Genomic DNA, 27096 nt, shown 5'->3' with positions numbered 1-27096 from the left:
TGTTATCTAATTCTCACGTCAGTGGAGTAAACATTAGCTAAAGAAAAAAGGAAGAGTTTTATAATTTAAACAAAGTTCTAAATTTAGAAGATGATTCTAACATTTATCTCTTTCTGTCCCCTTTTCAATTATGGATTAACCATATGCCACAAGCAAAGTGGTTTTGGAGGAGAAAGGAGAAAATTCATTAAAAACAAAACAAAACTCAAGTCATGTAAAAGTTGTGGGCGATTAAGTGGCATATTTCATTCCACTTTTTTATTTAGCAAATAAACATACAACGCCCTGTTCCCAGAGAAGTTTTCTTGAAAAGACATAAAATCAAGGTTCTGGCCACCCGTAGTCATTACAAATCTAAAAATGCTTTTGAGTTAATTAATTAAATTCAAAACATCAGCTAAATTAAAATTTGTGCTGTCATATTCTGTCACTATAAATCCCCATCTTGTTAAAATGTTTGAAGGCACCATTGTCTAGTAAAAGAAATAAGAAAATATTGAACCAATGCAGTACCTAACAGACAATCAGTAGTCTCCATGTTCCAACTCGGAAGTGGATGAGTATCAGCAGTACACAGAATAATACTCCTATAATTATTGTTTGTACTTACTGTTTTACAATGTGCTTAGATGCAGAGTGTATTTATACGGCAAAAACCTTACCGAGTGTAATTTCTGTGTTTCTACAGTGACTGCAAATTTAATAGATCTCAATTTATCAAGAAATTATTCACTGCACTATGATTTGCTCATATGTATGTATCAATATAATCTTCTATCTGTAAAGGAAGCTCCTAAAACTATATGCAAGCAGCAGCAACAGAATTCTGTATTAAGCAGAATCACAGACGACATTATGGAAAATTATCTCCCTTTCCAGAAGGTATTAGAAGTTCGCAGTATTTTCAGCATAATCAGCGAGATATTTGCACTTAACACTAAGCAAATGATTACGTGGCACAGGGTAGCACTGAATAAGCTGATTTAGGCACAAGCAGCACCAGGCTCATTAAGGCTTCCTAAGAAATAGGATATAGTAAGTTTAGAAGTAACGCTGTCCTTCATGGAACCCTGCAACTCGCATCACCTAGACTGGTGAGTTCATCGCGGCAGTCTCTGGGAGGACACGTATTGTGCTCTATCACTATCTCTGGTGACACAGTGGGGAAAAAAACCAACCACCTTAGAAACAAGACAGGCGAGACTGGCTTTTACACTACACTGACATTATGGATCACAATGAAAATTAAGCCAATGCCCTAGAAGGACGTGAATCTTACTGAACATTGTGCAGTGTGTCAGTATGAATCATGACAGTATTAGTTCTGCACTGCTACAACAGAGTATTTTTAACCACGCATAGGTTACCAATACATTTCAGTGAACATGTATTCTGCATTTACTTATTTGTTTGAAGTGTCACAGAAACAAAATGAGCACGACACCCCTGGAATTTATTTAAAAAAAAAAAAACCTTAAAAGAAATTTAGTTAACCACTCCTTAGTTTTCCAAGATCTGCAGTCAGTATCCAAAACTTGTGGCTTCAGAAGATGAGGCAGAGAAATCCCTTGCATAGCTTTAACTTTGGACCTGATTCCTAAGTTTCAGCACAGACTTGGGACTTCTTGATCCGTCTCAGCGGCAGTATGTCTGGGTGCAGGTTTCAGAATTTGTAGAGAAATGTGGAGGAGGGGCAAGCTGGTCACTTCTTTGATCTCATGATTTACTTAAGTGTGGTTCTCTACGGACAGTACATACTCAGTTGCTCTAGAAACATACTAAACAACATCCAAAACTGAAAGCTTGGGGTTTAGAAGCAGATGCACAGGCCTGAGAGAATGAAATCAAACCTTTCAGGCAGACAGGCAGGTTCCAGATAGGTACACAAAACAAAGGCAGGAAATAACCACACAGCAAGTTTCTAGAGCCCATTAAACAAAGTGAAAAATTAAACACTTTAAACCTGTACAGCAGTACAGATTTTTAAATAATGAATTTGGAAGCTTGATTTTGATTTTATTAAAAAAAAAAACAAACAAAAAACCCTAAACAACCATCAAACAAACCAAAAAAACAGGCAACAACCTAGTCATACAAGAAACCTTCTGTATCAGGCCATACTGCATGAATCTTACAAACAAGGTAATACTGTACAAACGTCATTGATTGGCAAAACACAGGGAACGTGAAATGAATCTCAGAATTTTCTTTAAAAGTCACTGTATTTCTTATGATATTCTTTTCTCCTCAGCATTCTTCCAAATTCATGCAAGCTGAAATAGCAATAAGTTCACTAAAAAAAAATAATCAATTAATACTATTACTTTCCATGGTTTTTATATGTAGCATCTTTATGTTCCACCTACAAAGTTTAACAAGACTGTTGCCAGTATCCTACCATTAAGTGCAAAATTCAAAATGACCAAGATTCAACTCTCTAAACAGCATACCTTTCAGTTCTATTGTGGTTTTAAGGTTTCATCTGAAAGCATGCCCACCTAATGTTCATCCTTGAAACTGGATATATAAATTAAGATATTGACATCTTAAAAAGGGCTAAAATGGAAACCATACCTCTCAGTTGCAAGTTTAATTGTATTTCAAAGCATACTTTGTCATATTTAGGAAATTTCTCCGCAGAATATACTTTACCTTTCAATCGAGGACTATGCACGTGCATTCTTTGCAGATGAAGATTTATTGGGATGAATTCTAATGTTTTTTCTCCTTTGCTACAGCTTGATTTGAAGGAAGAACCTGAAAAACAAAAATTTAAAGAATCATTATCTTAAGCACCCAGCAGATGTTTTGTCTTCTTTTTAATGCGAGGACAATACTTGTATGTTAGGAGACTTCTTTAATTTACTTTTAATGTGTAATGGTATATTAGGAGAAGAATGGTTCACTAACCATGTCTCAGCATGTATCCATATTGGAAGCAACAAAACAGCTTTTAATTCACAGAGCAATCTAATTTTTTATTCTAGGTGATAGACATTTTTTCCTGCTGTCTGAAATCGGTCTGCAGTCTGCTGGAAACAATGTCACAGTTAATGTGCATTATGTTTATTCTGTGCTAAAAACACAGGGGTGCAGAGCTATGATGGTACTACATGTTACCAAGTATCATTTTTTTCTTAAAACAAAAGTATTACATTGACTACGCTATGCATTCTTCCTAGAAAATTCAAATAAAGAAACATAAACTAGCTTAAGAAAAGCTATAAATTAGTTTTCTTTCTAAAAAGCCAGAAGCACAAGCAGCACAATGCTCTAGAAAAAAAAAAATCTGGTTGCATACTTCAAAAGTATGAGATTATGAGTAACTCTATGGTGGTATAAAGTAATACAATTAAAGCCTGACAGCATGAAAATGTAATTTACCTGGAGATATTTGATAGAGCATATATATAAAATAAAAGGGTGTAGATTAGGAAAGAGAGGTGGTCCTATCTTCTCACTCAGGCAGCCCAACATTTACTTAGACCATTTTTTCAGCACCCTATCATTTTGCCAACTAATAATCATTTGGACTAAAATTCCTCTGATTCAGATAGGATTTTAAAAAAATATATATCTTCGGAAAGTTTCAACCTTTTCTTGCAAAAAAAAAAGATAAAGGAAATATTTGAAATTCTTCTTTTTGACTTGCTCAATCAAGATTTGCTAGAGGTTATCTGTTGAAACTACCATAGAGTCCAACAAGAGCGTCCCAACGCAAATCACGTTGCCAGAGGGCGCCAATGATGCTCCAGACCGGCTTAGGCTGCTACCTAAACCTAGTAACTTAAAATAATAATTTAACAAAGATTAAAAGCAAAGGTAGCAAGAAAAGAAATTGACAGGAGTGAAAGATTCAGATTTGATAGGAAACCTGGGGATGCAGGCTGAAACCAGGAGCCATTGACGATGAGGAATAGCAGTGGGAAACCTGCATCTGGAAAGCGCAGAAAGACAAAATTATGGGAGCAGTGAAGGGAACTCGAACTGTGTCAGAAAAGAAATGGGAATAGTACGGGTGAGGAGATTGTAAATCATTAGGAAGGAAAACAAAAAGGGGGCAGATTATTTATGAGAATTCAGCCGAGACCAAGATCAAGGCTTAAGGAATGCTAACTGGATCTGAGACAAGGAAACACTGGCAGACTAAGAGGAGAATAAGATGACAGCAGATTAAAAGAGACCAGCAAAAGAAAAGTAGGAGGGAGAAAAGGAGAAGAGCCTGCTCTCCCTAGAGTACATTTCTATCCTGAGCTGCAGTAGAACACATGCAGCATTGCCGAGTCTTGTTATTCCTTTCTTCAGGGAAGACCTGCGAAGCAAGAATCTCTTCCCATCCAGTGCCAGAAACATATGGGATACAACCACCCACTCTTATCAACCACCCGCTCTTATCAGATATTCTGTTTACTCAGGTACGAGAGAGATCCATGCAGTGGAACTAATACCTCAATCTGCGTTTGCTAGTATCATCCACATGATAAAACTAATTTTCAGTATAGTTCGTTTGTTTGTTTTTAAATAGCTTGGTAAGTTGTATTTAAGGACCAAGAAAACTACATTCCCTCTATTAAAATAGTTGTTGCTGTTATTGTTGCAAGATAAAACTCTTCAAAGGTAGGAAATACCAGAATATAGATGCAACCTTCATCTGACATCCACCTGAAGAGGAACTGTGAAGTAGACTTCAACGACGTGTTACATAGTAGCTTTTTCCAGCTCATTGAGTGTTTAGGGTCTTCGCTGCTCACTTTAGAAGCAGTGATTCAATGTTTTGTTTCCAACTTTTACTTCGGTATCTGGATTCAAATATATTGTTCAAGCCTCCCACAAAGACAGGATTATTAATTTCCTCAAATCTGTCTACTGCATGCATCACTACAGTTTCTAAGGGTTTTACAAATATTTATAGAATAATTTTAACTGGCTAAGTACAAGGGTTATAATTTTATCCAATCTAATGTCAGAGAATAACTTAAGGTCGAAGCATTTAAGAAACAATGCATCAATATGAGATACGGAGAATCTCATTCTGCAGAGTACACATTATAATGCAACATCACATTCCATTTTGGAAGCACAGCTCCCACTGAGCTGAATTACATCCGTAAGTACTGAGTACTTCTGCAAAACAGCTTGCGTCTATTGCCAGGCTTCCAAAAAAGAACACCACACACTAACCGCTTCTGAAGTCTGACTTGCCTAGCGTCACACAGGAACTTTGTGACAGAGGCAGGGATAGTGTCCAATTCTCCAGAGCAATATTCAATTGCCTTAACCTCGATTGTCTTTTCTTCTCTTTCTAGGGCTAGATGAATAATAGAATTTTCAGTTTGATGACTGAAATGGAAAAAAAAAAAAAAAGAATCGGGGGTGTGGGGGAATAAATCATTTCAGGTCAAGCTAAAACAAGGAAAAAAAGTTTCGAAGTTCTACTCCCTCCCAAAATCACCAAATCTGTGGTTTAGATTCACCTGAAATTATTTGTTTTGATGTTACCTAACCCTTTTCGATTCCTGTTATTATGTTTCCTTGAAACAAAAATACTTGGCATTCTCTAAAATTCTCCCCATTTTTGAGGATAAAAGTGTTTGCCAAAACAACTCAAATTTGAAACAGTCTTAATTTCCTTAAACCTCCATTTTCAGTAAATATGCCGCTAAACCAAAATTGCTGTCTAACACTAATGCAGTCTCCTGACACTTTCACTGCAATCTCTCAATTTTAAAAACAAATTAAGTGGTCTACTAACAACAGTCTTCTCCATTAAATTCCACAAATAGCCCAGTTGAGCGTGAAATAGGTATCTCTCAGAAAACCCACCATGTGACTGTATAGGAGGAATGTGGCAATATTTTGGAAAAAATTTATTTACAGATGCTATCTCCCCTTCTGCACACTGCTTACGAGTGAACAGTCTTCCCTAGCGCTGATACAAAAGGAGATTGGAGATATTTGCACCTAGATGACTTACATGGAGTTGGTCCTTCAGAATTATTTGTGACAAGATACATGTAAAAAGCCCCTTGTTAAAGGAAAGCAATTGTTCAAGTGAGTAACAAAGCAAAAATGCTAAACACGTTAACATTAACCCTGCTTTTGATTTATCAAGGAGGGAGAAGAATGTCAATGAGTTAGTGCTTCCACATATCTCTGGCTGCCAACATGGCAGTGAAGCAAAGGCAGAGGCAAAAGCACTCCATGGCTTTCCTAGAGGAACGCAGCCAGTTGGCCTTGTCTTAAAATAAAGCTTCCCAAAATAACAAGCGGACTCAGGAATTTTGCATCTGAGGCCAGATAACAGAAGCCTGATCTAGTTTAGAAAACCAACCTTGTCGAGTTCTTAAACAGAAGTACTGCTGATCGCAGACTACCCCTCAACTAGGATGGGTGCCTATTTCCGAGCAGATCCGGATCTCCAGCGCAGGTGCACAGGTACTCCAGAGCACCGCAATTTTCAAGCCGTTTCAGAACGCAGAGAACTGCCTCAACCCAAAATCGGGCAATGTGCTGACTAAGATAAAGTACAAAGCCTACACAGGCCAAACTGTAAAGCAAAATCTTTTTTGGCATGAATCTCTGACAATGGGAAAGTAAAGACTGAAATATGTTGACTGAAAAGTGTGAATTAAAGTTGTACTCACATCTCTAATCTTAGCATTTTCTACCTTGTGAATACTTAAATTTCCAGTCTCTACCATGTTCTCTCAACATCATTTTTTGTGCAACTACAGTATGAAGTCAAATCTATGTCTGTCTTGCTTTCTTATCAAACACTATAATATTGTTTTTTAAAGTTATAATGTGTACTGTTTATAGAGAAGAACCATCCCAAATGGGAGTGGAAGAGGAACCAGGACATCTTAAAACATGCAATGAATTTTATCCACATCCATCCTATTCCTCTGGAAAAAAAAAAAAAAGCAGTAGGCACAAACTTCTGAAAACTGTATGCAGGGAGATTAATCTCTGTTTCACAGAGAATTGCAATTACTTTTTGCAAATGATCTAGGAAGAAAAAAATTTGGTTAAAGTCAAGTAATGGACAGCAGAAGAATATAAAAATCTGTTCTAGATTTTATTTTACTTTTGGGCAGCCAAATCCTACATTGCCTACAGGATCAAAATGCAGATTTGAGGTTTTAGCCTAGCTCTACATATATATATATACAATACATTCCTCCCCCCCCCCTTTATATTTATAATTTAAAAATGTTAGACCTCTATGGAACAACTTTAAAGGGACACTCACTGCTCAGAGGATTTATCATCTAAGTTAATTTGTGATTTAATAAGAATAAAAATACTATAGTGCAGGGTTAAAAGTAAATATTGTCTTCATTAGAAGGACTGTGCTATTATTTGGCTTTAGAATGTGCACATATCCCACTGATCACAATAAAACAAGTTTTTGAATGTTAAAGTAAGTTTTCACACAAGATGTAAAATCAGGGGGTTTCCAAGTATAAGTAAGTATCTTACCGGCACGATATTAGCAAGGGGGGAAAAAGGATTGTTGAAGAAATGAGATTTAGGTATATACCAGAGTGTTGCCCTCCATATTAACACCTCCTTGTTATTTCTCATTTTCACTACAATTATTAGGTTGCTTTGGTTTTCTGCTTTGTTTTTTTGGCTCCCCTCCCCTTCCCCCTCCCCACCCCGAGAAATGTTCCTACTCTTTTTTATGTGTGCTGGTTCTGTTCTCCTGAATAATCTCAGGTTCCCTGGTCCACTGCAGTTCTCTCAAACCACAGTTAAGACAGGTCATTTAACATCACCACCCCTTTTCAAATTCACTTGGCACAATACAGGCCTTGCAGGATTTATGCTTAATAGATCACATTGTCTATTGATTTTTTTTCATCTCAAAAGTCATTTCAATATTTTCCTGCAAGTGATAATTATTACTTTGATTCTTTCATAATCCGTATTTATTGCCTTGCATATGATACTTTATGGACTGCTTTCAAAATGTAATTAGCAAAGCATTAAAAATATATATATATATGTATTAGTTAAAACACAGAAACATAGGAAGTGTCATACTGGATCAGGAGGAAGTCTGCCAAAATCAGAACTGGAATATTCTGTTGATGGTAAGCAATCATAAATACAAGAAATTACACTTTTGTAACCAAAATGCAAATTTTGATACAAGATCTAGTGTAACAGATGAGCTCCCCCCCCCCGATTTAAGCAGGTGATCAACTGCTCCCATAATGCTTAGTTTCAGTTAGAGACTGTTTTTTGTTCATACACTAAAAATGGGATTTCTCTTTTCCTCTGACCAAGAAAGCTATCCCAGAGCAATCTGGAATGAGAAATACCATGCTCAGTCCTGTATTAAAAGATGATGGATAAACAATACAAATACAGTTTTAACGGCTATTTAGGAAGGGAAGGATTTGTGCCTTACCTACGAAATGCAGCAGACTGATTATAATAAAAGTAAATGTGCCCAATTCTCTATAAGAAGAAATTATTCTCCTATGCATTTTAGTTGTATATTGAACTAAAACCTGATTGCTCCATTACTCATTACACAAAAAATTTTGTTTCGTCTATGTAGAAAGCTAGAAATAATTAAGAAAATACTGCAAATTCTCCCTAAATATGTATCAGATGTTTCAAAAGATGTTATCATCATTTACACCTCTATTTTTCACAAATATTCATAACCCTAATGTATCCCTTTTTCAGAAATATTCTAGGTTGCAAACTTATGTATACGTAACACAGTGCAGAGCGTTTACCTCTGACCGGCACTGCTATGCCTACGCACACACGATTGTGGGAGTAAGGCCACAGTGGGAACATCTAATGGTGAGAATGTAGAGCAAAACAGCATATGCGGGCAATGATGGCAGCACGGTCATCGAAAACACGTACTTGAGATGATGATTGTGAGGACTGGCGTTAGAAACCTGACACCAGCAAGAAAGCAGCAGCAACAAGGCCTTTGTAGTAATTCAGGACAAATGTGCCCATTTCCTTCCAGAACATCTCAAAAACTGGGGGGGGGCGGGGGGGGGGGGGGGGGAGGGGAGCGTGCACCAGCAGGAGGAGGCAGAAAGGCATGCTATAAACAGACAGAAATTTTTGTTTGCTCAAAATACAGTGTTATTCAGGAAATAATTCCACTAGACTCACAAAACAGAAAAGAATTATCGTAAGTTCCTTGAATGATTTGTGAACAATCAAAAGAAAAGGAATTCCAAAGAAGAAAGAATTTGTTCTGCAGTCTTTTCTCGTTCATTTTATGCATAAGAATTACTACAGGAGGAAAAGACCAGCTGCCTTTTCCGCACATTTGTCACTGATGCTGTCTTATTCCACTGGCATGCAGACACTACGACACGTTGGAGTCCCTGACCACACGACTCCGGCAGATATTAACTGAACAAGCACCCAGTGCACACAGAATATAAGACCACCGTCTCCACATGAAAAAAAGCAAGGCGGTACATACTGCTATTTCTGGACTGGGGACAGACTGCCCATCCCATATTAACTCTGTGCTTTTCCGGCACAACGTGGGCAATGACAACTACTACACTAAGGATATGCAAAGCATAGCTAGATGTTACTGTTGCCCTGTAGACTGTTCAATGCAACTTAAGTTAGGTTTCAAGAAAAACTGACAGAACTACCTCTAAGGCCGGTTTCAATTGGCAGATGATATTCAATACTAGCAGAGCAGTATATTCAAGGGAACACGCAATTAAAACACCACCCCACCCCACCCACTTTTCCAATTTTTTTTGGCTGCTGTGTAACCATGTACCGTGTTAACTGTGAAAAACTGATGGAATGCATGAAAAAAATTAGTAGAGGAAATAGGGCACCTGTGAGTATTTCAGAAATACAATGATTATAAATATTTCATTTTTATGTGTTTTATTTCTGCTGAATACGCCACTATTTAAAAAACAATCAATCTAGTTAATTCTTAACTGCTCCAGAAGAGGAGAGGCTACTTTCATACCTGCATGCTTCCCAAGCTCTGCAAGAGTATCCTGGTACATGCTCAACATCTGATCGCAGTGAGCAATAACACTTTTGCGCATATTGTCCCAGTGAGGAGCAAGTTCTCCCAAGTCTTTAAGTTCCTGATTCCTGTATCAAAAGGCAAAAAGAGAAGGCACTAATTAACTCATTAATCCGTTAACATTCACCCAAATTAATCCAATTAATCCAAAAACAGTTTGTTAAAAAACATCAAAAGGACTTCCTAATTGAAATACAATCTGTTTTCATGATGCTTGTAAAATCTGCTGATTTCAGCTCTGTTATTCAGCCACACAATAAGGAATGTCAAATCAGTGAATAATACAGTAATTTGTGTTCAAAACTCATCTGGTACAAATGCAATGGCCTGCAAACTGAAATATTATTTCTTCCCTGGAGGTAAGGCGGCTTCCAGGCTCCAGAGAGCTGTGTTAACAGCAAGTAACTTTTTGGAAGAAATGTTAAACGCTCTTGTAAAGAATACTAAGTTTGCTCCTTTTCCAACACTTGCAGCGTAGCTGTTTTGATACACTCTACTCTTTGGATACTTTCATACACAACATAAACACAGTTCTAGCAGCGTTTGTACAAATGTCAGTTTAACCAACACACCAGCCCTCGCCACATTTCTTTAGCATTAAAAACAAAACAAAACACATAAGCGAAAGAAAAAAACCCCACCAGCCCCCTAAAACTTAATCTTCAGCCTTACAGCTGTGTTCATCAGGTCGAAACAGCAGTGTCATGGTAACTAAACATGTCACTGAAAATCCAAAAGGAAATCCTTTAGCAAATTATCAGTTTTCCTGTACACTCTTGAGAGCTGACCTGAGCGAAACGGAGATCACTTTAATTTCCTACACAAACAAGCGTAGTTACAGTACACTGGGCTTTCTGTTTGTTTTCCCCAGTTGCAAAGTAAATTCATCCTGTATCTATTCCAGAGCCACTTTGGGGGACCTGCTTTTAAAGAAACCGAAAACGAAAGATCTCGAGTCTTCAAATACTTGGAATCGTTCAGGAGAAAACTTGTGCAACACGACCAACTAGTTTTCCTCATTTTCCTCAAAGTATCAAGCAGACTGTTTCACTGCAATTCTTGGAAGTCTCAGAAAAGACTTCCAGAGGACAGCCCTTGCATATAGGAAAATTACTGAAGAAAAAGGAAAAACAGGGGGAGAGGGGGCAGAAAGGGGGAGAAAGAGACCAATGAGACTGCAGCACAGGAACATAGAGCTACACTTACAGCAACAGTTCTGACCAGTAGCCAAAAAGTCTTAAAATTATTTCTCTAACAGAACAGCCCCACACCGATACACTGATCTTTCCCCCATCATTATTAGCTTTGCATTAGAGTGAACAGTATTAGAATAAGCTATATAGGCATAATTCTGCTCCTGGTTAATACGACAACCAAGATCAAACAGATGGCACTGGAAGCAGAATTAAGGCATTTTGTTTATACATGTCCTTGAAAGTATCAAAATGGAAACAAAGATTACAATACATGAGCTTGTTGGGAGTTTACTAATGATGTATGATTACTTTTTTCCATTTCATTCAACCTGAAGAACAGAAGTAGATGAAACAGTTCAACTTTCCTCCATCGATACACACTGGCAACGCTGTAGCGTAAGAATCATCAGCAGTATGATGATTCATTTTCAACCACCATTGTCCTTGAAAGTTTTTAGCAGCTTAAAATGAGACATCCCATGAAATGAAAATCTCAGGGCTTCCTCCTAAGAAAAGCTCATAAGATTTGGCAGGGTATAAAATCTTATTTATTTGCAGTGAAGATATTTTGGCCCTTAATATTTGTTGTCTTATTTAACAGTTTTAGGAACAATGTTTGGACCTGGCTGAGCTCCAAAACTTTACTGCCTCTCCTATACAGGAATATAGTATCCTGCAGAGACTGGAGAAATACTACACAGTGAGAGGTGGGCACAGCCATACGCCACATTCAGAGCCCTCTATCCCGTGGGAAACCCACTGCTGGGGCTCTGCTCCCCCGCCTCTATCTAAGCCCGCTCCTGGAGCTGTTGGTCCCATGCTCAAGCCAAGCAACAGAAGGAATAGAAACCCCTTATCTCAGACTAAAATATCCAACCAAAAACCAAAACTGGTTTAACCGGCTGACTATGAGTTAACTCCATTGACAGCAACAACAATGGGAAAGGAAAGTTCAAATCCCACCATATTAACTTTAACATGTTTTCAAGGAATGCCAAAATCCTGCTCTTATTGTTGTCGACAACATCTTACCTGCAATGTTTTAATAAAGTAAGCGTGCAGTTTTATAATAATCTAGAGCATATATAGCATGGAAACTTTTAAGTACTACCTTTTCTAAATTTATTTTCATTGAAAAATACAGTAAAATCAAAACAATGAGATAACAGAATTATACGGCATAGACACTATTCCTCCGAAAATAGCCTCCTTCCACAGTTTATATCTTTTTTTCCAAATGTAAACATGTAAGACATAGGATTTAGGTACTATTTGTGTCTTGTGATTTCTTACTATTTGTCACTGCTGTTCTTGACTCAGTACAGCTCTGAGTTATGGCTGAAAAAAGAATTATATTTCCTAAGCTCCATCAACAATATTCCATAGTACTAAGCTTTATCATTATAGTGAAGGGCCCCTCCTGAAAGTAAACAAACAGATTGAAGAAACATAATATTTTTCAAATTTGGAAGTTTATAGTTTGTACTAATACCCACAACAACAATCTTAAAAAAATCTTTAATTTGTTTTAATAATACTATAATACTTATACTAGAACTTATTTCATTGACTAACTTTAAATACAAACTTCAACCAGTAATCGTGTCAAACTGTGCTATAAAAGAAAATTAATATTTATAATATATATTGGTTCTACAGAGGGCAAATCAGTTACTGATTCACCTTTTCAATGCAGCCAATGGAATTTTGAATAGCTTGTCAACAGAACAGTAAGCTCAGAGCAAACTCAATATTGTTAAAATAGAGCTATTTACCATCTTCTTCCCCCACTCCAAATCCCCTCTCAACGTCTTTTCCAGGTAACTGCATTCATCACCACGACAGATCCTGTGCTCAGCACCAACTTCAACCCTTCTTACAGAATGAAATCCAGGCTTTGGCTACATCTTGCTGTTCAGCTCCTCAAACTGTCTCCTGGACAGTCTTTTCTCTCAATGCACAATGGAACCTCCCACCCAGGAGCGTGTCTCAACTTCCATTGTCTCCTGCCTCGATTACTTCAATATCTTCCGTGGTGACCTTGACATAATCTTGCCCCATTTGTATCTAACCAGAATGTGGATGTAAACGGTCTGTCCCATTCCTCCTCCTCCGCTTCAAACACTAGCTAAATAGCTTATTTTTAAGCCTTTCTCAGGTACTTTCTGTTTTTCAGATCCATTCTTTCCTTTAGCAGACTAATTATGCCAGCTTTCACTAAGCTCTTCTCATTATGGTTGGAAGCAGTTCCCCATTAAAAAAACCTAAAATCTACCTGTTACCCTTTATTCAAAACTCTTTTCTGCCATTACAGCAGAAAAATTCAATATTGGATCCTGATCTGCTGAAAGCACTATATACCACGCTGAGCGTTAGTATAAAGATTAATGATCGTTGGTGCTAACACAACACAATTTTAAAGAGATGGAAAATTCTAAGAATAACTTATGAGACTCCTCAGGATCCCACAGCACTATTAGAAATGCCATGAACCTTCATTTCAGGCTCCTACTTAAAAACCAACAACTTTTACTCAGAATGACTTACTGATTTACATAGCTACAATTCATGGGCACTTCGCCCTTCAGGGGACTTGAGCTTTACCCAGCCTTCCCCTGCTGATGCAGTACAGTCCCTGCGCAAGCTGTTACACTGATATGCAGGATGGCTTGGGAGGATCTGTGCCTGGACCGAAATATCTGTGCTTTATGAACACCTACATCAGCACGACCAGAGATCCGTAAACACTACATGACTGGGTACATTTCTGAGACTACTAACAATTCAATACTGTTGCCATTAGACTTGAAGTAAAATTACATGCAATTTTTTCTGTTCCAAGAAAATGTTCAGTGAAGCCCATTATCAAAAGATGGTTGAGCACTCAAGGTTCAGATTAATATTCTGCCTCTTGATTTATCAACCCATGCTTTTATTTTTTTTTTATTTTTAAGAACACCTGAGGTGCATGATTCTAGTAAACTATAAAAGTACCTGGAAGAGGCACAAAGAATTTCCTGTGTTATACACGTTGATAATTTCTACTTAAACAGTCTCTGCTTTGTGCCATGCACTCTAATGACCATAGTAACAGAAAAAATCTCTTTCTCATCGCTTTGGATATGAGGATATAGGAACAGCTTAGAAGTCTAAAGGAAACCTATTCAATGCTGAAAATGCAAAATACTGAATTCTGTAAGGAGCACTTTGAACCAGTGGTATGCACCACATTCAAAAATTATTTGAAGAAAGTTGAAATCATGTTCCCAATGAACTTGGTTTTGCAAAACTACCACTAGCTTCAACAGTCCAGACACCATTGTGAAAAGCACAGTGAAAACCTGTGGTCAGTGACAACAAATTCAAAATAAAGCAAAAACCAGCAGCAAGATACTAAGATGAGCAAGATAAGTCAGAAGGGGAAATTCCCTCAAAAAACTTTTTTGATCTGATTATTCTGTCTCAGAAAAGGGAACAACAGGAATAGCCATTTGCATCATTAAGGACACAGCACAAATCTTCACAAATTGAAAGATGAAGTTGAAAAGATCAGGCTATTTATATAAAGAAGAGAAAATTAAGAGGACATATGATAAAAGCACATAAACCACAAATGCTGTATGAAGACAAAGTAGTAACTTTTGACTCATTCAGCTTCAAAAATCCAGTGATGCAATTCCCAGTGAAGCAAACATGACAAATTCAAAACCAAAGAAAGGAAGTGCTTATTGCCTCCACCAAGCAAAATCAGCTTCTGAAATCCACTTTCACAAAACATTAGAAGCAAAGTGCTCAGCAGGATTCAAAACAAGATGAGACACTTCTGCAGATTATATTTGCAAAAGTTTTATATTATAATAAAAGCGACAAAGTTCTGAATGTTTGTCAAACAAGAGCTTTGGAGTAAATATAAACCATAAGCTTTGGGGCATGACTCAGTCACTCATAAGTAAAGGAAGCTTCTAAGCTTCCTTCTAAGGAAAGGAGCACAGGAATTATTTTTCCTAACAAATTTTACTTTAAAGTGTACATGTTTATGGATAACCATTTCATCTTTTTTTGTAGAATAGAAGCAGATAAAATTACTCTCATTTTTCTTTACCACAAGTAATGGTCCTATAATACACAGGCAATAACACATCAAAACAAAATAACATTCTCTCCAGAAATAAAAGAATTGTAGCCTTTTTACTATATTGCTCCTAGAACAGACAAATAATTACTAAGGAGGATTTAATCCCTTCTGGGGAAGCTACCACAAAAATGAATAAAAGGATATTTTTCTTTCTTTCCTAATAGTTTTCATTTAGAATCTCTTGAAAACAGTTGCCGTTTTTCTCTTCTTACAGAATTTCCCAAAACCATTTCAGGTTCTGGTAAGCCCGACCTGACAGGTAACTAAAACCTAAAATGTAGTTTGTGCCTACCTTTTGCATTCCTTAAACATTTGTTTAAAACAAAACAAAACAAAACAAACAAACCACCCCAAAAAACCAAACCACCAAACACATTAAAAATATTTTAAAACCTGTTTCTTCTATGTATATGGGGCAAATAGTCTGGGATTTGCAAAGGCTTAAGAATATTTTATACTGTTCCTGAGAGCTGGAGTTTTTAAGTTCATTTTGCATTTCTATCCACCACTATCCCCTTTTTATTACCCAAAAGTGTAGACAATATATAAGCTAAATTAAACCCATTTCTTCATTCCTGCCTTAAAACTCTTTTCCTTCCTTGGATATTTTATTACCTGGGTTTATCTCCGAAAAAGACTCAAGATCTTCAAACGGCATGATCATTTGAGGTTAATTCTATGATTCGCATTTAATAGCAGAGGATAATTCTCCTGCATCGGACAATTGCAGAGAGTCTCCAATTCAGTAATACTCACAATGGCATCTGTGGACTTTACATTTTAATCCTAAATTATATTTTAGTAACTAGCAATGGTGTATAGAATTGTTTTTGGTGGTCTTTTGTTTGGTTGTTTTTTAAATTTTACTGTTTCATCAGGAAACACTGGAATCGGCTTAAGACAATGTTGCTTCAGCTCTATGATATAAGCAAAAACATTTTACTCTCAGTTTTTATTTGTAACTTCATTTTTTTTTCTTTCAGCTTTAAATCATATATATGGCAAGATTAATCACATTATTAACTGCATGATTACTCAAGCATTTAAAGAGTTTTGTAGGTTTCTGTTTTCTTTTTTCCCCAACTTATTAATCAGGGTGCCTCATTCAAAATAAACAGTGAGGATCTTTATGACACGGGCAACATAATAAAATTGTACAAAGCTTTTAATCACCTTAATGCCTCTAATTTATATTCTCTGTATCCCCACTGACATGAACTGACAAAATTACACTCAACTCTGCTATTAGAACCACAGGTAAGTACTAGTAAGTGCAAAATCTCTAGTTAACAATGTAAAAAATAAAATGCTTTTTGTGATGACAGAATTTGAGTGTGTTAAAATAATTATAATCTTGAGAAGAAGATTATTTTTGGCTTTGGTTTTGTATTGTCCTTCACTATAATGTGGGAGGCTCTAAGACGACCTACAGGTTATATCAGTTGATCAATGTGGACTTTGAGCCTGGGGCATGCTGTGCACAACTACAACATCCTGGAAATTGTAGCAGCCGGTCTCTGCGAAGCATTGCTGACTGGTACAGAATGATTTTCTGGAGTCTTAATACCTGGGTAGATTTTGCAGAAAACAACAACAAAAACCCCTCTCTGACAGGACAGTCAGTACTTAAGTTAACATTTTACAGATTTCAGCACTGCTGAATAATAGGTAATGTTATGTAGAGGTAACTACCACAAAACAAATTGGGTAACGTTACTCCACTCCAATGCACTACAACTTTAAACACCCAGTAACGAAGTAAAGCCCAGCAAATTTTACTTCATTAAGTCTGACATGAAAACTCCTTAGACTTTCACAGAGGCCATCTTTTCCAAAATTAGTTATGAACAGCAAAATCAAGAGTACAGAATTATTTAGTGTTCATACATTACAATATACTTTATATTATAAACGAATGGTTTTTAAACTGATCATGTTTGAGGGGGGCAATTGTCTAAACACTACTCACAAAAATTCAAGTTACACCTACATTCATATACTTGTATTCCTCTATGCAGTAACTGATGGAAAACAAGAAGAGAAAGGTTTTGCAACTACTTGGCTAATCTTGCATGATAGATGCAAAATATCTGGACAAGATTTGTGTAAAGAAAAATTAAAAACAGGGGAAAGGACTCATTGGAAAACGTCGAGGAGGAAACAAAAATAATTTCTTAATAAAAACCAGCAAAGCAGACTGTATGACCCTTATTAGGACAATAAAAATGACTGCATAGCTCTTACTACAACTTCTTCCAAGGAGTTTTGAAGGATAAAATCTTTAATGCATGCATACCTTTAAAAACATTATTTCGTGCTGAAAAACAAAGTTAAACATCCTTAGAGGTTACATATTTCAGAATATCACATCAGTAAATGAAATGTTTGGTTAACAATGAAAACTGTAGTTTTATCAAGAGATAAACAATCTTAAGAGCTATGAGAAAAGGGAATTTAAATTACAATTTAAAATGAACGCGATTAACACTTCACTTGGATATTTTTTTTATAGGTAATTGCTTCAGGCCTGACTGTATTGAAGCCACAATAGGAATAAAATGAAACAGGCTGAGGATGATAAGAAGTGGCCTTGGAGACAAAAATATTTATTCTTTTATACTAACTGGGGAAAAAAGATGCAGAGAAGAATACTTCAGAAGAGAATAGCCTCGAGATGGTACAGTGTAAGTTTTGTACGAGTTCAAGAACTAACGTAACAATATCCTTCTAACATTGTTTTACTACTTTACAAATGCAAGGAGTCCACAAGAGCACACATCTTTGCAATTATTTCAAAAAGCAACGCCCTGACAAAGCTGAAGCTCCGACCTACACGCTTACACAATGACAGGGGACACAGGTGCCCCTATTCCCACCATCTGCTAGTATTCTACCACGAGTTGTTGCTCCTCTTGGTTGGTCTCACCTCCTCCCTCAGACTGATACAATCACTTTGTCTCTCTTTCTCTCACCCCCACGCTTTCTACTAGGCTTGAACGGCTAACCGCATTGGCAGTCAGGAAAATCAGGGCCGCTTGCCTCAATCTTTGAGCAACTTTTACTTCTGCTTCTTCCTCAAAGCTTTTCTTTATTTTGGTGAGTATCGAATAATGGTTAAAAAAACCCAAATCGTGGTGATTCTTTACTATGACTTCATCCAAGGTGGCGAATGCTATAATATGCAATAACAGCAAGCGCTATTACTTGCATTACACCTTTGGAGAGAATAACGCAGTAGTAGTAAAAGTGGTTAAAGCAATCCCCTAACACTTAAAAGGCATTTACCCATGGGGCAAATGAAAATCTGGGAAGTGGATGAACTGCGCGAGTCAGCATAATCTATTTTTATTGCTTACTAAAAAAATCTTACGCATTAGTATTCTCAAACAAGATCAGGCCATAAATGCCTAAACACTGTATTAAATGAATAAAATAAAGTATTATAACAATTCATATGATTTTTATAACCCACCATCACCATGCATAAGCATGTATCAGTCCATTGACTTTATTAAAAGCAAGATTCTGGTCTCCCACATGCTGTTCTATTGGCATAAAAAGATCATACAGAAGCAGCAGATGGGGTGAATAAAAAAGAAAATAAACTCCTATTGCAGGACAAACAACCACTGTAAACAACCACAGGCAATGCCCTCTGATGGAGGGAGTTGCTTGCAAGTGCACAGGATGGCTTTGGGATGCAGCGCTAGCTCACAGTGTTACTCTTATGCATGAGACCAGATGTCCACCTGTGTGTGAGGCAACTTTCACGGGGAAAGAGGCAATATCTTCTACACCATCCATTATCATTGGAAAAAGGAGGTATGCTTTCAGGGAAGCCCTGGACTGCTTGAAATACTGCTTTTTTCCACGGTTGCATCAGCACAACTTACAAGTGTTCAAGGACAGGCTGCTATTTTAGTCCCTGCAGTGGGAATTTGGACATACAAAGGATTTTGGGACACTTGTGCTCCCTATCCTCTTTTTTCCCAGGCCATACATACTGTAATGATCCTCAGATGTCCCTCCTAGTTACAAGGCCAAACATGAACAAAGGTTTCAAACTTACATTAGTTTGGTATCCTTTTCTTACGCCAACTAATTTACATCAGTTAGAGGAACATGATTTATATTCTCATTGCTCCTTTATTAACTACAAACACGTCATTTTCCATTGCTTGCATAATGTTTGTGATATTGGCACTGCCCAGACACAAAGCCAAACACATTACAATGTAGTTCACACCCCTGTCATGTGTTGTTTCTTTATAAAATGTTAACTTTTCAGAATATTTATATTTTTAACCATATCTTGACGCCTACACATTTAAAGTCATGACCGCACTAGCACAGTTCATTGCTCAGAACTTACGAAGTCACTGGAGTCTTAAAAAATCTGAACAATCAATTCTGTTGTTCAGTTACAGCTGTAAATTCTTAGCAGCCAAAAAGATTGCTATATTTTGCCTATTTCATACTACAAATTAATATTTTTAGCTCATCACTTTCATTATTCCAACTCAGAAAAATAAAATTTAGTATTTACTGTTGCTACTTCTTCTTCCTTACCTTCTCATATCCTCCTTTATGTGCAGATTGATCAGTTCTTTAGGAACATGGAAAGAGAGGGTGGTCTCAGCCATCTGTTCCCGGATTCGCATCCACTTGTTGTCAGAAGTAGGGAATCTATATAACTTACAGATCGGGTTTTTTAACACTGCAGAGGAAAAATTATATCATTGCTTTACTGTGGTTATATGACTCTTTGAAAATTTATTACAACAATTTCATCCAAAAATAATACATTATTTCCCCCCCCTTGCTTCCAGAATTCATTTTAGACATTAAATTTTTATTTCATTTATTATAGCAGCATGTGGAGGACAAAATATTACTAGTGCAGTAGATAAATCACGTTTTACCCACACAGTAGGTATCCTGTGAATTTAGGATTTCAGTGTAGTGAGAATGTAAATTATGCTCTTTATTCTTACACTTAAGATACAGTTAGGAAAAGTGGAATGCACAAATAAACAATGAACTCGCATACAGTCAACGCCATCACTTACCATCTGCTAGAATCGCTCACATTGCTAATAAATGTTATGGGACAAATGAGGCATGCCTCAGCATTTAGCTATATCTGATGCATCTTCTCCATGGCATGCACCCACACAAGTCACTAACACAAAGAGATGGTGTGCATCTACATTAAAGGAGACTTGACTACTGACATGGTCAAGAGGATGCCATTTTAGAGTCAACTTGATCATTGACATGGTCAAGAGACTGCCACTACATAGAAATAAATATAACAATCCTGTAAATATGTTACACACACCGTTCTCAGATCACTATTGTAACCTGACATAGGAAAAATCACGTTACTCAATGTCCTGGAAGGTTATGCTTAAAACCCACCATGTTTTTTATCTTAAAGCTCTCACATGTTGGCTATGTTTCCATTCAGATCTTACAATGATGCTCTATAATAAAGGTGGGAAATTTCTATTCTCTCCTTTCCTCCCCCCCCCGCCCCCCCCCCAGGCTGATTTTCCAGAAAGAGCAAATGGGGAAAAAGCTGAGAAAAAAAAGTTTTGTTTGACTACATTGATAAGCTTACTGGGAAACAAATGATTGTCATTTAACTCATATATCCACTGCTTCCTAACTCAGAATGACTTTGGACAGCCATCCAAATCCTCCAACAGTACCTTTCTGTCAGCCTTCTGGAAAAAGCTGCCTTAGAGCAGGCTCCCATTGATCTGCCACGGAATGGTCTATAACTCAAAGGAATGCATTTCCCATGTGCACTGCAAGGAAACTGTTGCTGTCCAAATGACATCTACTAATAGAAATTTCAGCTTCACAACTCACTGCCACCATTATTGCCTATGTAGGCTGATTTATAGAGAATGAAAAACACAGACCAAGTTACCGAAGATACAAAAACTGTCTTGTCTATCTAATCAAACTGTTTTTTAACAGAAGTCCTTTAGGACAGGCCTAAAACAAAACCACAGATTCAAAGATACCTGTAATAAAACAGTTGTTGGCAACTCATAAAGAAAGGAATGTTGTAAATAATCACGTTTAAGTCATTGCAGATGTCTTGTTTTCTATTCCCATCACTCTACTGACATCTCTTTAATCATTAGGCTTCGATGAGAAACTGGAAGACTTTTTAGAGTAATTTTGCCTTTAGTTATTAGTGATTTTACTTACAAAAACTAAATTCTGACTTACTGTTATGAAATAAGCTCAGTAGATGCTTGATAGTTATGGCACATGAATAACAGCAGTTTTTGTTTACTACTAACACTCAAAATACCTCAATGGTCAAGCATCTTTACACACATTTTACAGCTTGAGAATCCTCGCCACACAGACTTAACTATTGTCCACTACAAAAAAAAGCATCTCCAAGTCCTGTGCCAATGATCAACTTACACCCAGTGTCTGGGCTTTATTATATTACTTGATTAAAATATGCTGTAACGCTTTCCCTATTTTCCTCCTCTTTTGCCGAGATTCTTCTAATTAGCGAAACCAGTTTTGTCAATAATATTGACAGCCCCTGTCAATCCACAAAGTAGATATATGGCACCGATCATCTTCCATTAACAAGACAGGGAACGACAATCTTCAGATGTCAGGGAGAGCTCAAGAAACTAAGGGCTGATTCAGGTCTGCCCTTAAACAGAAACCTGCCAAAACAGATGATAATTTTGGGTTGGGTTTTTTTATTTTGTTTTTGTTTTGTAGCGCCACCTGTTCACTAGGAAGCAGGCTGGTACTTTTTACCAAGACATTTCAAATGATGATGCCCCAGACACAAAAGGCTTTTCTCTCTATTTTACCTTTTTATATATACTTCCTAAGAAGTTAGCAAAGGATGTTTTTCCAAGAACAGCCCATAAATTTGCACTCAGAATCTATTACATTCAAAAATTCACATTTGTCTGTGAGAACCCAATGCACATACGTAGCTCCACAGTCTCTTTCCTCCCATCTCCGCACTATCACCTCTACCATCACGGGGAAAAAACCAAAACCAAACAAAAAACCTAACATGACTGCAGCGTGATAGCAAGGGAGACTAGGAATCACTTCGAAAATGTGGATCCAAAGTCGTGACTTTTATCATTATTAGAATTATTAAACTACTCTTCAGGTACTACCTCTGAGTTGGAATTTTCAGATGGGGATAATTTCAAGTGTGTTGCAGGCTTTAAAAAATGGCCCAAACGTCTCTCCATGGGTTTATGAAGAAAATTTCATTTACAAACTCAGAAAAAAGCCTGAGAATTTTGTTTTCACCTGGAATCCAAATAATTCCCATCTGCAGTATTGCTAAAGCTTGAGATTGTCAGTAAGAGCTGCACAATACTTTATGTTTTTCTTATAAACAGAACTACTGAAGTCATGGGATTCCATAAAAATCTCAGGTGTATTTTCCTTCCCAATTACAACAATAATTGCTTTCTAATTACAAGTTGTCTAAAAAAGAAATCCAGAAGGCATGTAAAACCCCCCAAACAGTAAGAATGGCAAGACTATATTTGGCTTTTATATAAAGTAGTTATTAAAGTGAGTGAAAGTTTCATAAAGGTAATCCTTTCTGTATTTAGACAGTGATCACGAAAGGCACTTAAAAAAAAAAAATCCAGATGAACTGCAGTGGTTAAAAAGAGAAAAAAATATTTTAAAAGCTTTTCTCTATAGCATGAAGCCTAAAAGCCAATGTCATCTATTTAACCATCCATATTTTTGGACACTCTCATTTTTAAATTTAAAGACTTCTGTGCTTTTTATTCCATGCAATATCCTTCACACTGCTTCCCCTGCAAGTAAAATAAAAAATTAATAAAAGATTGAATACTCTGTTTTCATTTTTGTTCCCTATTGAACATAGATCAAAGCATACTGCTGCCATATACTAATTTACTAACAGTGTTTCTATTTATATCTTCCTTTGTAGAATAGGTGTATTAGGCATATCATCTCAGGAAGAATAATTTCAACTTTCTTAATTTTTGCCTAATTTCAATTACTTTTATTCTCTTTTTTACTGTAAAGCACGATATGTTTACATGCAAACAATTGGCAAACTCTCCAGTATTATAAATAAATAACTGAATTTTGAGACATATAAATTCAATCTCTTGGGGTATAAATGGAATAGTGATAAGCCTCTGTGAAATATGATACTCATTCCCACTCACTCAATAAGTGCCTCATAACTCACTTGAGGGCTGCGAGTTCCTTATATTAAGATTTAAATCTCAGAAGAATGCCAATGTGCATCTATGCCTACAGGCTTAAAGATTCACATCGGGGTATTTTTTCAGTTTCATAGTTTTGAAGGCCTGATAAACAACATCAGACAGAAAGAACCAGATACCTTTACAACAGTATACACGTGTACTAAATACATATGTATATGGAATATATACTGTACTGTAGATAGTTCTGTACGTACACAGCAGGGAAAGTAGTGCAGGCAACGTTGATGTTATCAGGTTGCCTGTAATATAAGTGTACCACATTACTGATATCGTTCCTCTCCCTTCAGTCCTTGTTTTTGATTGCCTCCAATTTTGCCACACTGAAATTTGTCTGGTTTAAACTGATTGTTTTTTTGAAATTTTCACTTAAGATGGTCCACCTGCACAGAATGAGGCCAGAAACCTGCAATAGAAAGTCCTGTGCTTCATAAACTTCAATTCTGACAGTAAATCTTTTACAGATATGTGCATTTTACCATATCTGTGGCAATCCACCCAGATCTGACAACGACATAAGCCTTGGGAAAGAAATCTCAGCATGTAAAAACTCAAAACTTGAACTTAACAGCTCATACATGCACCAAGGGTCTACCTTTATTGAAAATTCTTGCATCCTTCCCAGCTTCTAATACCAACAAAAACTGTGCGTGTGTCATTCATACCGAGTGGATGAATACATTTTTGGGCAGTGCTAGCGTGTGGTACAATACGCTTAAGGGCAGCACTGGTACCCATATGAGAAAGCCAGTCTCCAGGCAACACAGAGAGCTTTGATCCACGTGAAGGCCAGTCGTGGAGGCAGGCTGGGGAAGAAGTCTGACTGGTTGGGCAAAGAGGCTGAGGGTATAAAAGGAGAGCTAAAATTTTCTAGGAAAAGAAACTGGGAATTCAATAAAAAGAGTGGGCCTGACAAAACCTGGAACTGGTGCCAGGTGTCAGCAGGGAGGTGGAGGCAACGCTGGGCTGAGAAGAGGAAGTCACAAGTACAGGAAACAGACTGAAGAATAAGTATTTATTAGAACAAACTTCCTGCGACTGAAAACTCTTTCCAATATCCTGCCTGCTGTCATCTCTTGTATATGCATCTGCAGCTCTGCTCTTTCCCCTCAACTCTTTTCAAAAACAAAAAATGCCAAAAAAACCCTCCACGGTATGTTTGACTTTATAAACCCTAGCGATGTTGGGTAGGGTGGGGGTTTTGGTTTTATGTTGTGTGTTTATATACGAGAGCAATAAATGTAGAAAAATTAAGCACTGTCTAGATATACTGTAGAATCACGTGCAAATGCTCATGACAAAGTGATCTAAACTTCATTATTCACAACTGACATCTACCCTGGAAGTTCCAACAGTTCCAACAAAGTGCATTCTCCAAACTACAGCATTTCCCCATCCAAAAAAACCCAACAAGAAACCTCAAACTTTTGAAAACTGAAAAAAATCAGTTGTGAATCAGTAACATTTTCTCTGAACAGAAACGTCATTTCTTTAAGACCCACTTATCTGGATGACATACAGAATCAGAATCAAAGAATGGCTGCACTGAGTTAGACCAAATCATCCAACTGGCTCTGTATCTTGTCTCCAAGAAGAGCCATAAATAGATACCTAGAGATGCAAGATACTCTCCCTGCCTCCAGCTATTTTCAGTTCAGGAACTTCTGGAGCCAGATGCAGTTCCTGTGCATTTAGTAATTCTTAATTAATATCTTTTCCACAAACGTATCTAGTCTTACGTTGAACCAGTGAAAAGAAATGGCAGTTCTGAAGAAAAAAAATAATTCCCTGCTTCTGATCTAGTCTCAATAAACCACAGAAAAAAAAAATTACAGCATTCATACAAACATGGAGAAACTTTTTTTTTTTGAGGTTTCTAGTGCTTCCTTCAGACTGCAAAGCTAGTCTAATAAGCCTCCTGTCCTATCAGTGAAGTCATACGAAGAAGTTTCAGTAAAGGTTTTAAAAGGCTTCAAAACTTCAGCAACATTTCTCTTCAACTGTATGCAGCAAATACACAGAATTCTTGACAGCGCTGTGGTTTCAGATGACCCATATAACTTATTTGTGACATTGTTACAGCAGAGTAATGGAGATTCATAAACTTGGGCTAATAAAACTTTTATGGTGCAGCATATCAGCATGTAATATTTCTCAGTATAATGAAAGAGAAATAGATCTATTCAACACTGTACACTCAAGCCCAGAGTTGACCTAGAATCGAGAATGCCTTGCCAACAGCTTCCTTCATTTTAGGACATACAGCTTCCAGATCAAACTGAAATGGCCACTTCACCAGCTATGAGAGAGATTAATTCTCCAGGGTATTCAGTTGCAAATAGTGCATAATTACTTTAACAGAATGTCATGCAATGACATGACAAAAACTTATGAGGTTAATTCCATGCCCGCTGAAGTCACAGTTCAATGATTTTCAAGACTGTCAGTAAAGATGTAGGAGCGGGAGATTTTAGAAGTGTTTCAGAAAGCGTAATTGACATTTCTGAAAGTTTTCCACGTTTCTCAGTAAAATGATACTGTCAAATATGTATAAAACATTAAAATATTAAACTTAAAAATCTGTGCATCATTTGAAGAGCCTTTTAAGAGCTCTGCCCCAAATCTTTGCGATTTCTTCAGGATCTGATATAGCGTTGCAACAGCCATCTTGTATGGATGTTAGAATACTTACCTGCATTTAATGAAGGCAAGTTGTCTTTACCGCTTACGCCTTCAGTGGCTGTACATTCACGAACCAACGCACACTACAAAAGAAATGCAACCACAAATGTAACGCATTCAGGTGTTACAAGGAAATTCATAGCGGTTTATAAATGGCAGACTGAAAAACATCACTGATAATATAACTTCCCAACCCTTACTTATAATTTATATTTTCATCTTTATATTTCTGTTCCAATATACTGTACACAATCAGAATTATAGCAGATAAAAATGGCAAAATATGATCAGCTATTCCATAATAAAACAGGTTTCCTACCAATACAGAGGTTTCTTTTGACAAGGCAGTTTTCGCATGCACGGCGTCAGAAAGCACTCCATGAATTTTTAAACAAGGGGAAAGTAGGAACCACAAAAAGTCTTTAAAACGTGCTCACGGTTTGTGATTAAAGTCATTTGTTATACAAGTGAACTGGAATATTTCTTTGATAAGATTAGTGTATAAAATAAATGTATAAAAAGTTTATGGAAAAATCAACCGGTGTAAACCTACGTTAAATGTACTAGGATGTGTATTTTTAATGCTCCTCTTCCCCCCGGTCAGAACAAAAACCAGATAGCCTCTAAAGGTGATAGGGAGTTTCTAGATGTTCTGTTGCGGAGCTCGAAGCAAAGAGCAAGACATGATGTACTCTCTACCAGTTGATATCTCAGATTGAATTTAACTATCACCTTACTCTTCCACTA

General features: G+C 36.9%; 1 protein-coding gene across 4 annotated transcripts in view; it reads right to left on the bottom strand.

Annotated features, from left to right (window-relative positions):
• The window catches only part of INPP4B (inositol polyphosphate-4-phosphatase type II B), a 328856-nt gene that overhangs the window by 88952 nt on the left and 212808 nt on the right, over nucleotides 1–27096 (bottom strand). For all 4 annotated transcript variants that reach the window (XM_076337143.1, XM_076337145.1, XM_076337141.1 and 1 more), the window contains exons 12-15: nucleotides 26360–26432; nucleotides 19952–20099; nucleotides 9989–10119; nucleotides 2653–2757 (exon numbers count right to left, since the gene is read on the bottom strand). In XM_076337143.1, coding sequence (XP_076193258.1) covers nucleotides 2653–2757; nucleotides 9989–10119; nucleotides 19952–20099; nucleotides 26360–26432 — 457 coding nt within the window. The remainder of the gene's footprint in view (nucleotides 1–2652; nucleotides 2758–9988; nucleotides 10120–19951; nucleotides 20100–26359; nucleotides 26433–27096) is intronic.

Source organism: Aptenodytes patagonicus, chromosome 4 (genome assembly GCF_965638725.1).
Source record: "Aptenodytes patagonicus chromosome 4, bAptPat1.pri.cur, whole genome shotgun sequence".
Classification (NCBI taxonomy): domain Eukaryota; kingdom Metazoa; phylum Chordata; class Aves; order Sphenisciformes; family Spheniscidae; genus Aptenodytes; species Aptenodytes patagonicus.
The sequence above is the reverse complement of the archived record's forward strand: the minus strand, read 5'-3'. Positions and strand labels throughout refer to the sequence as shown.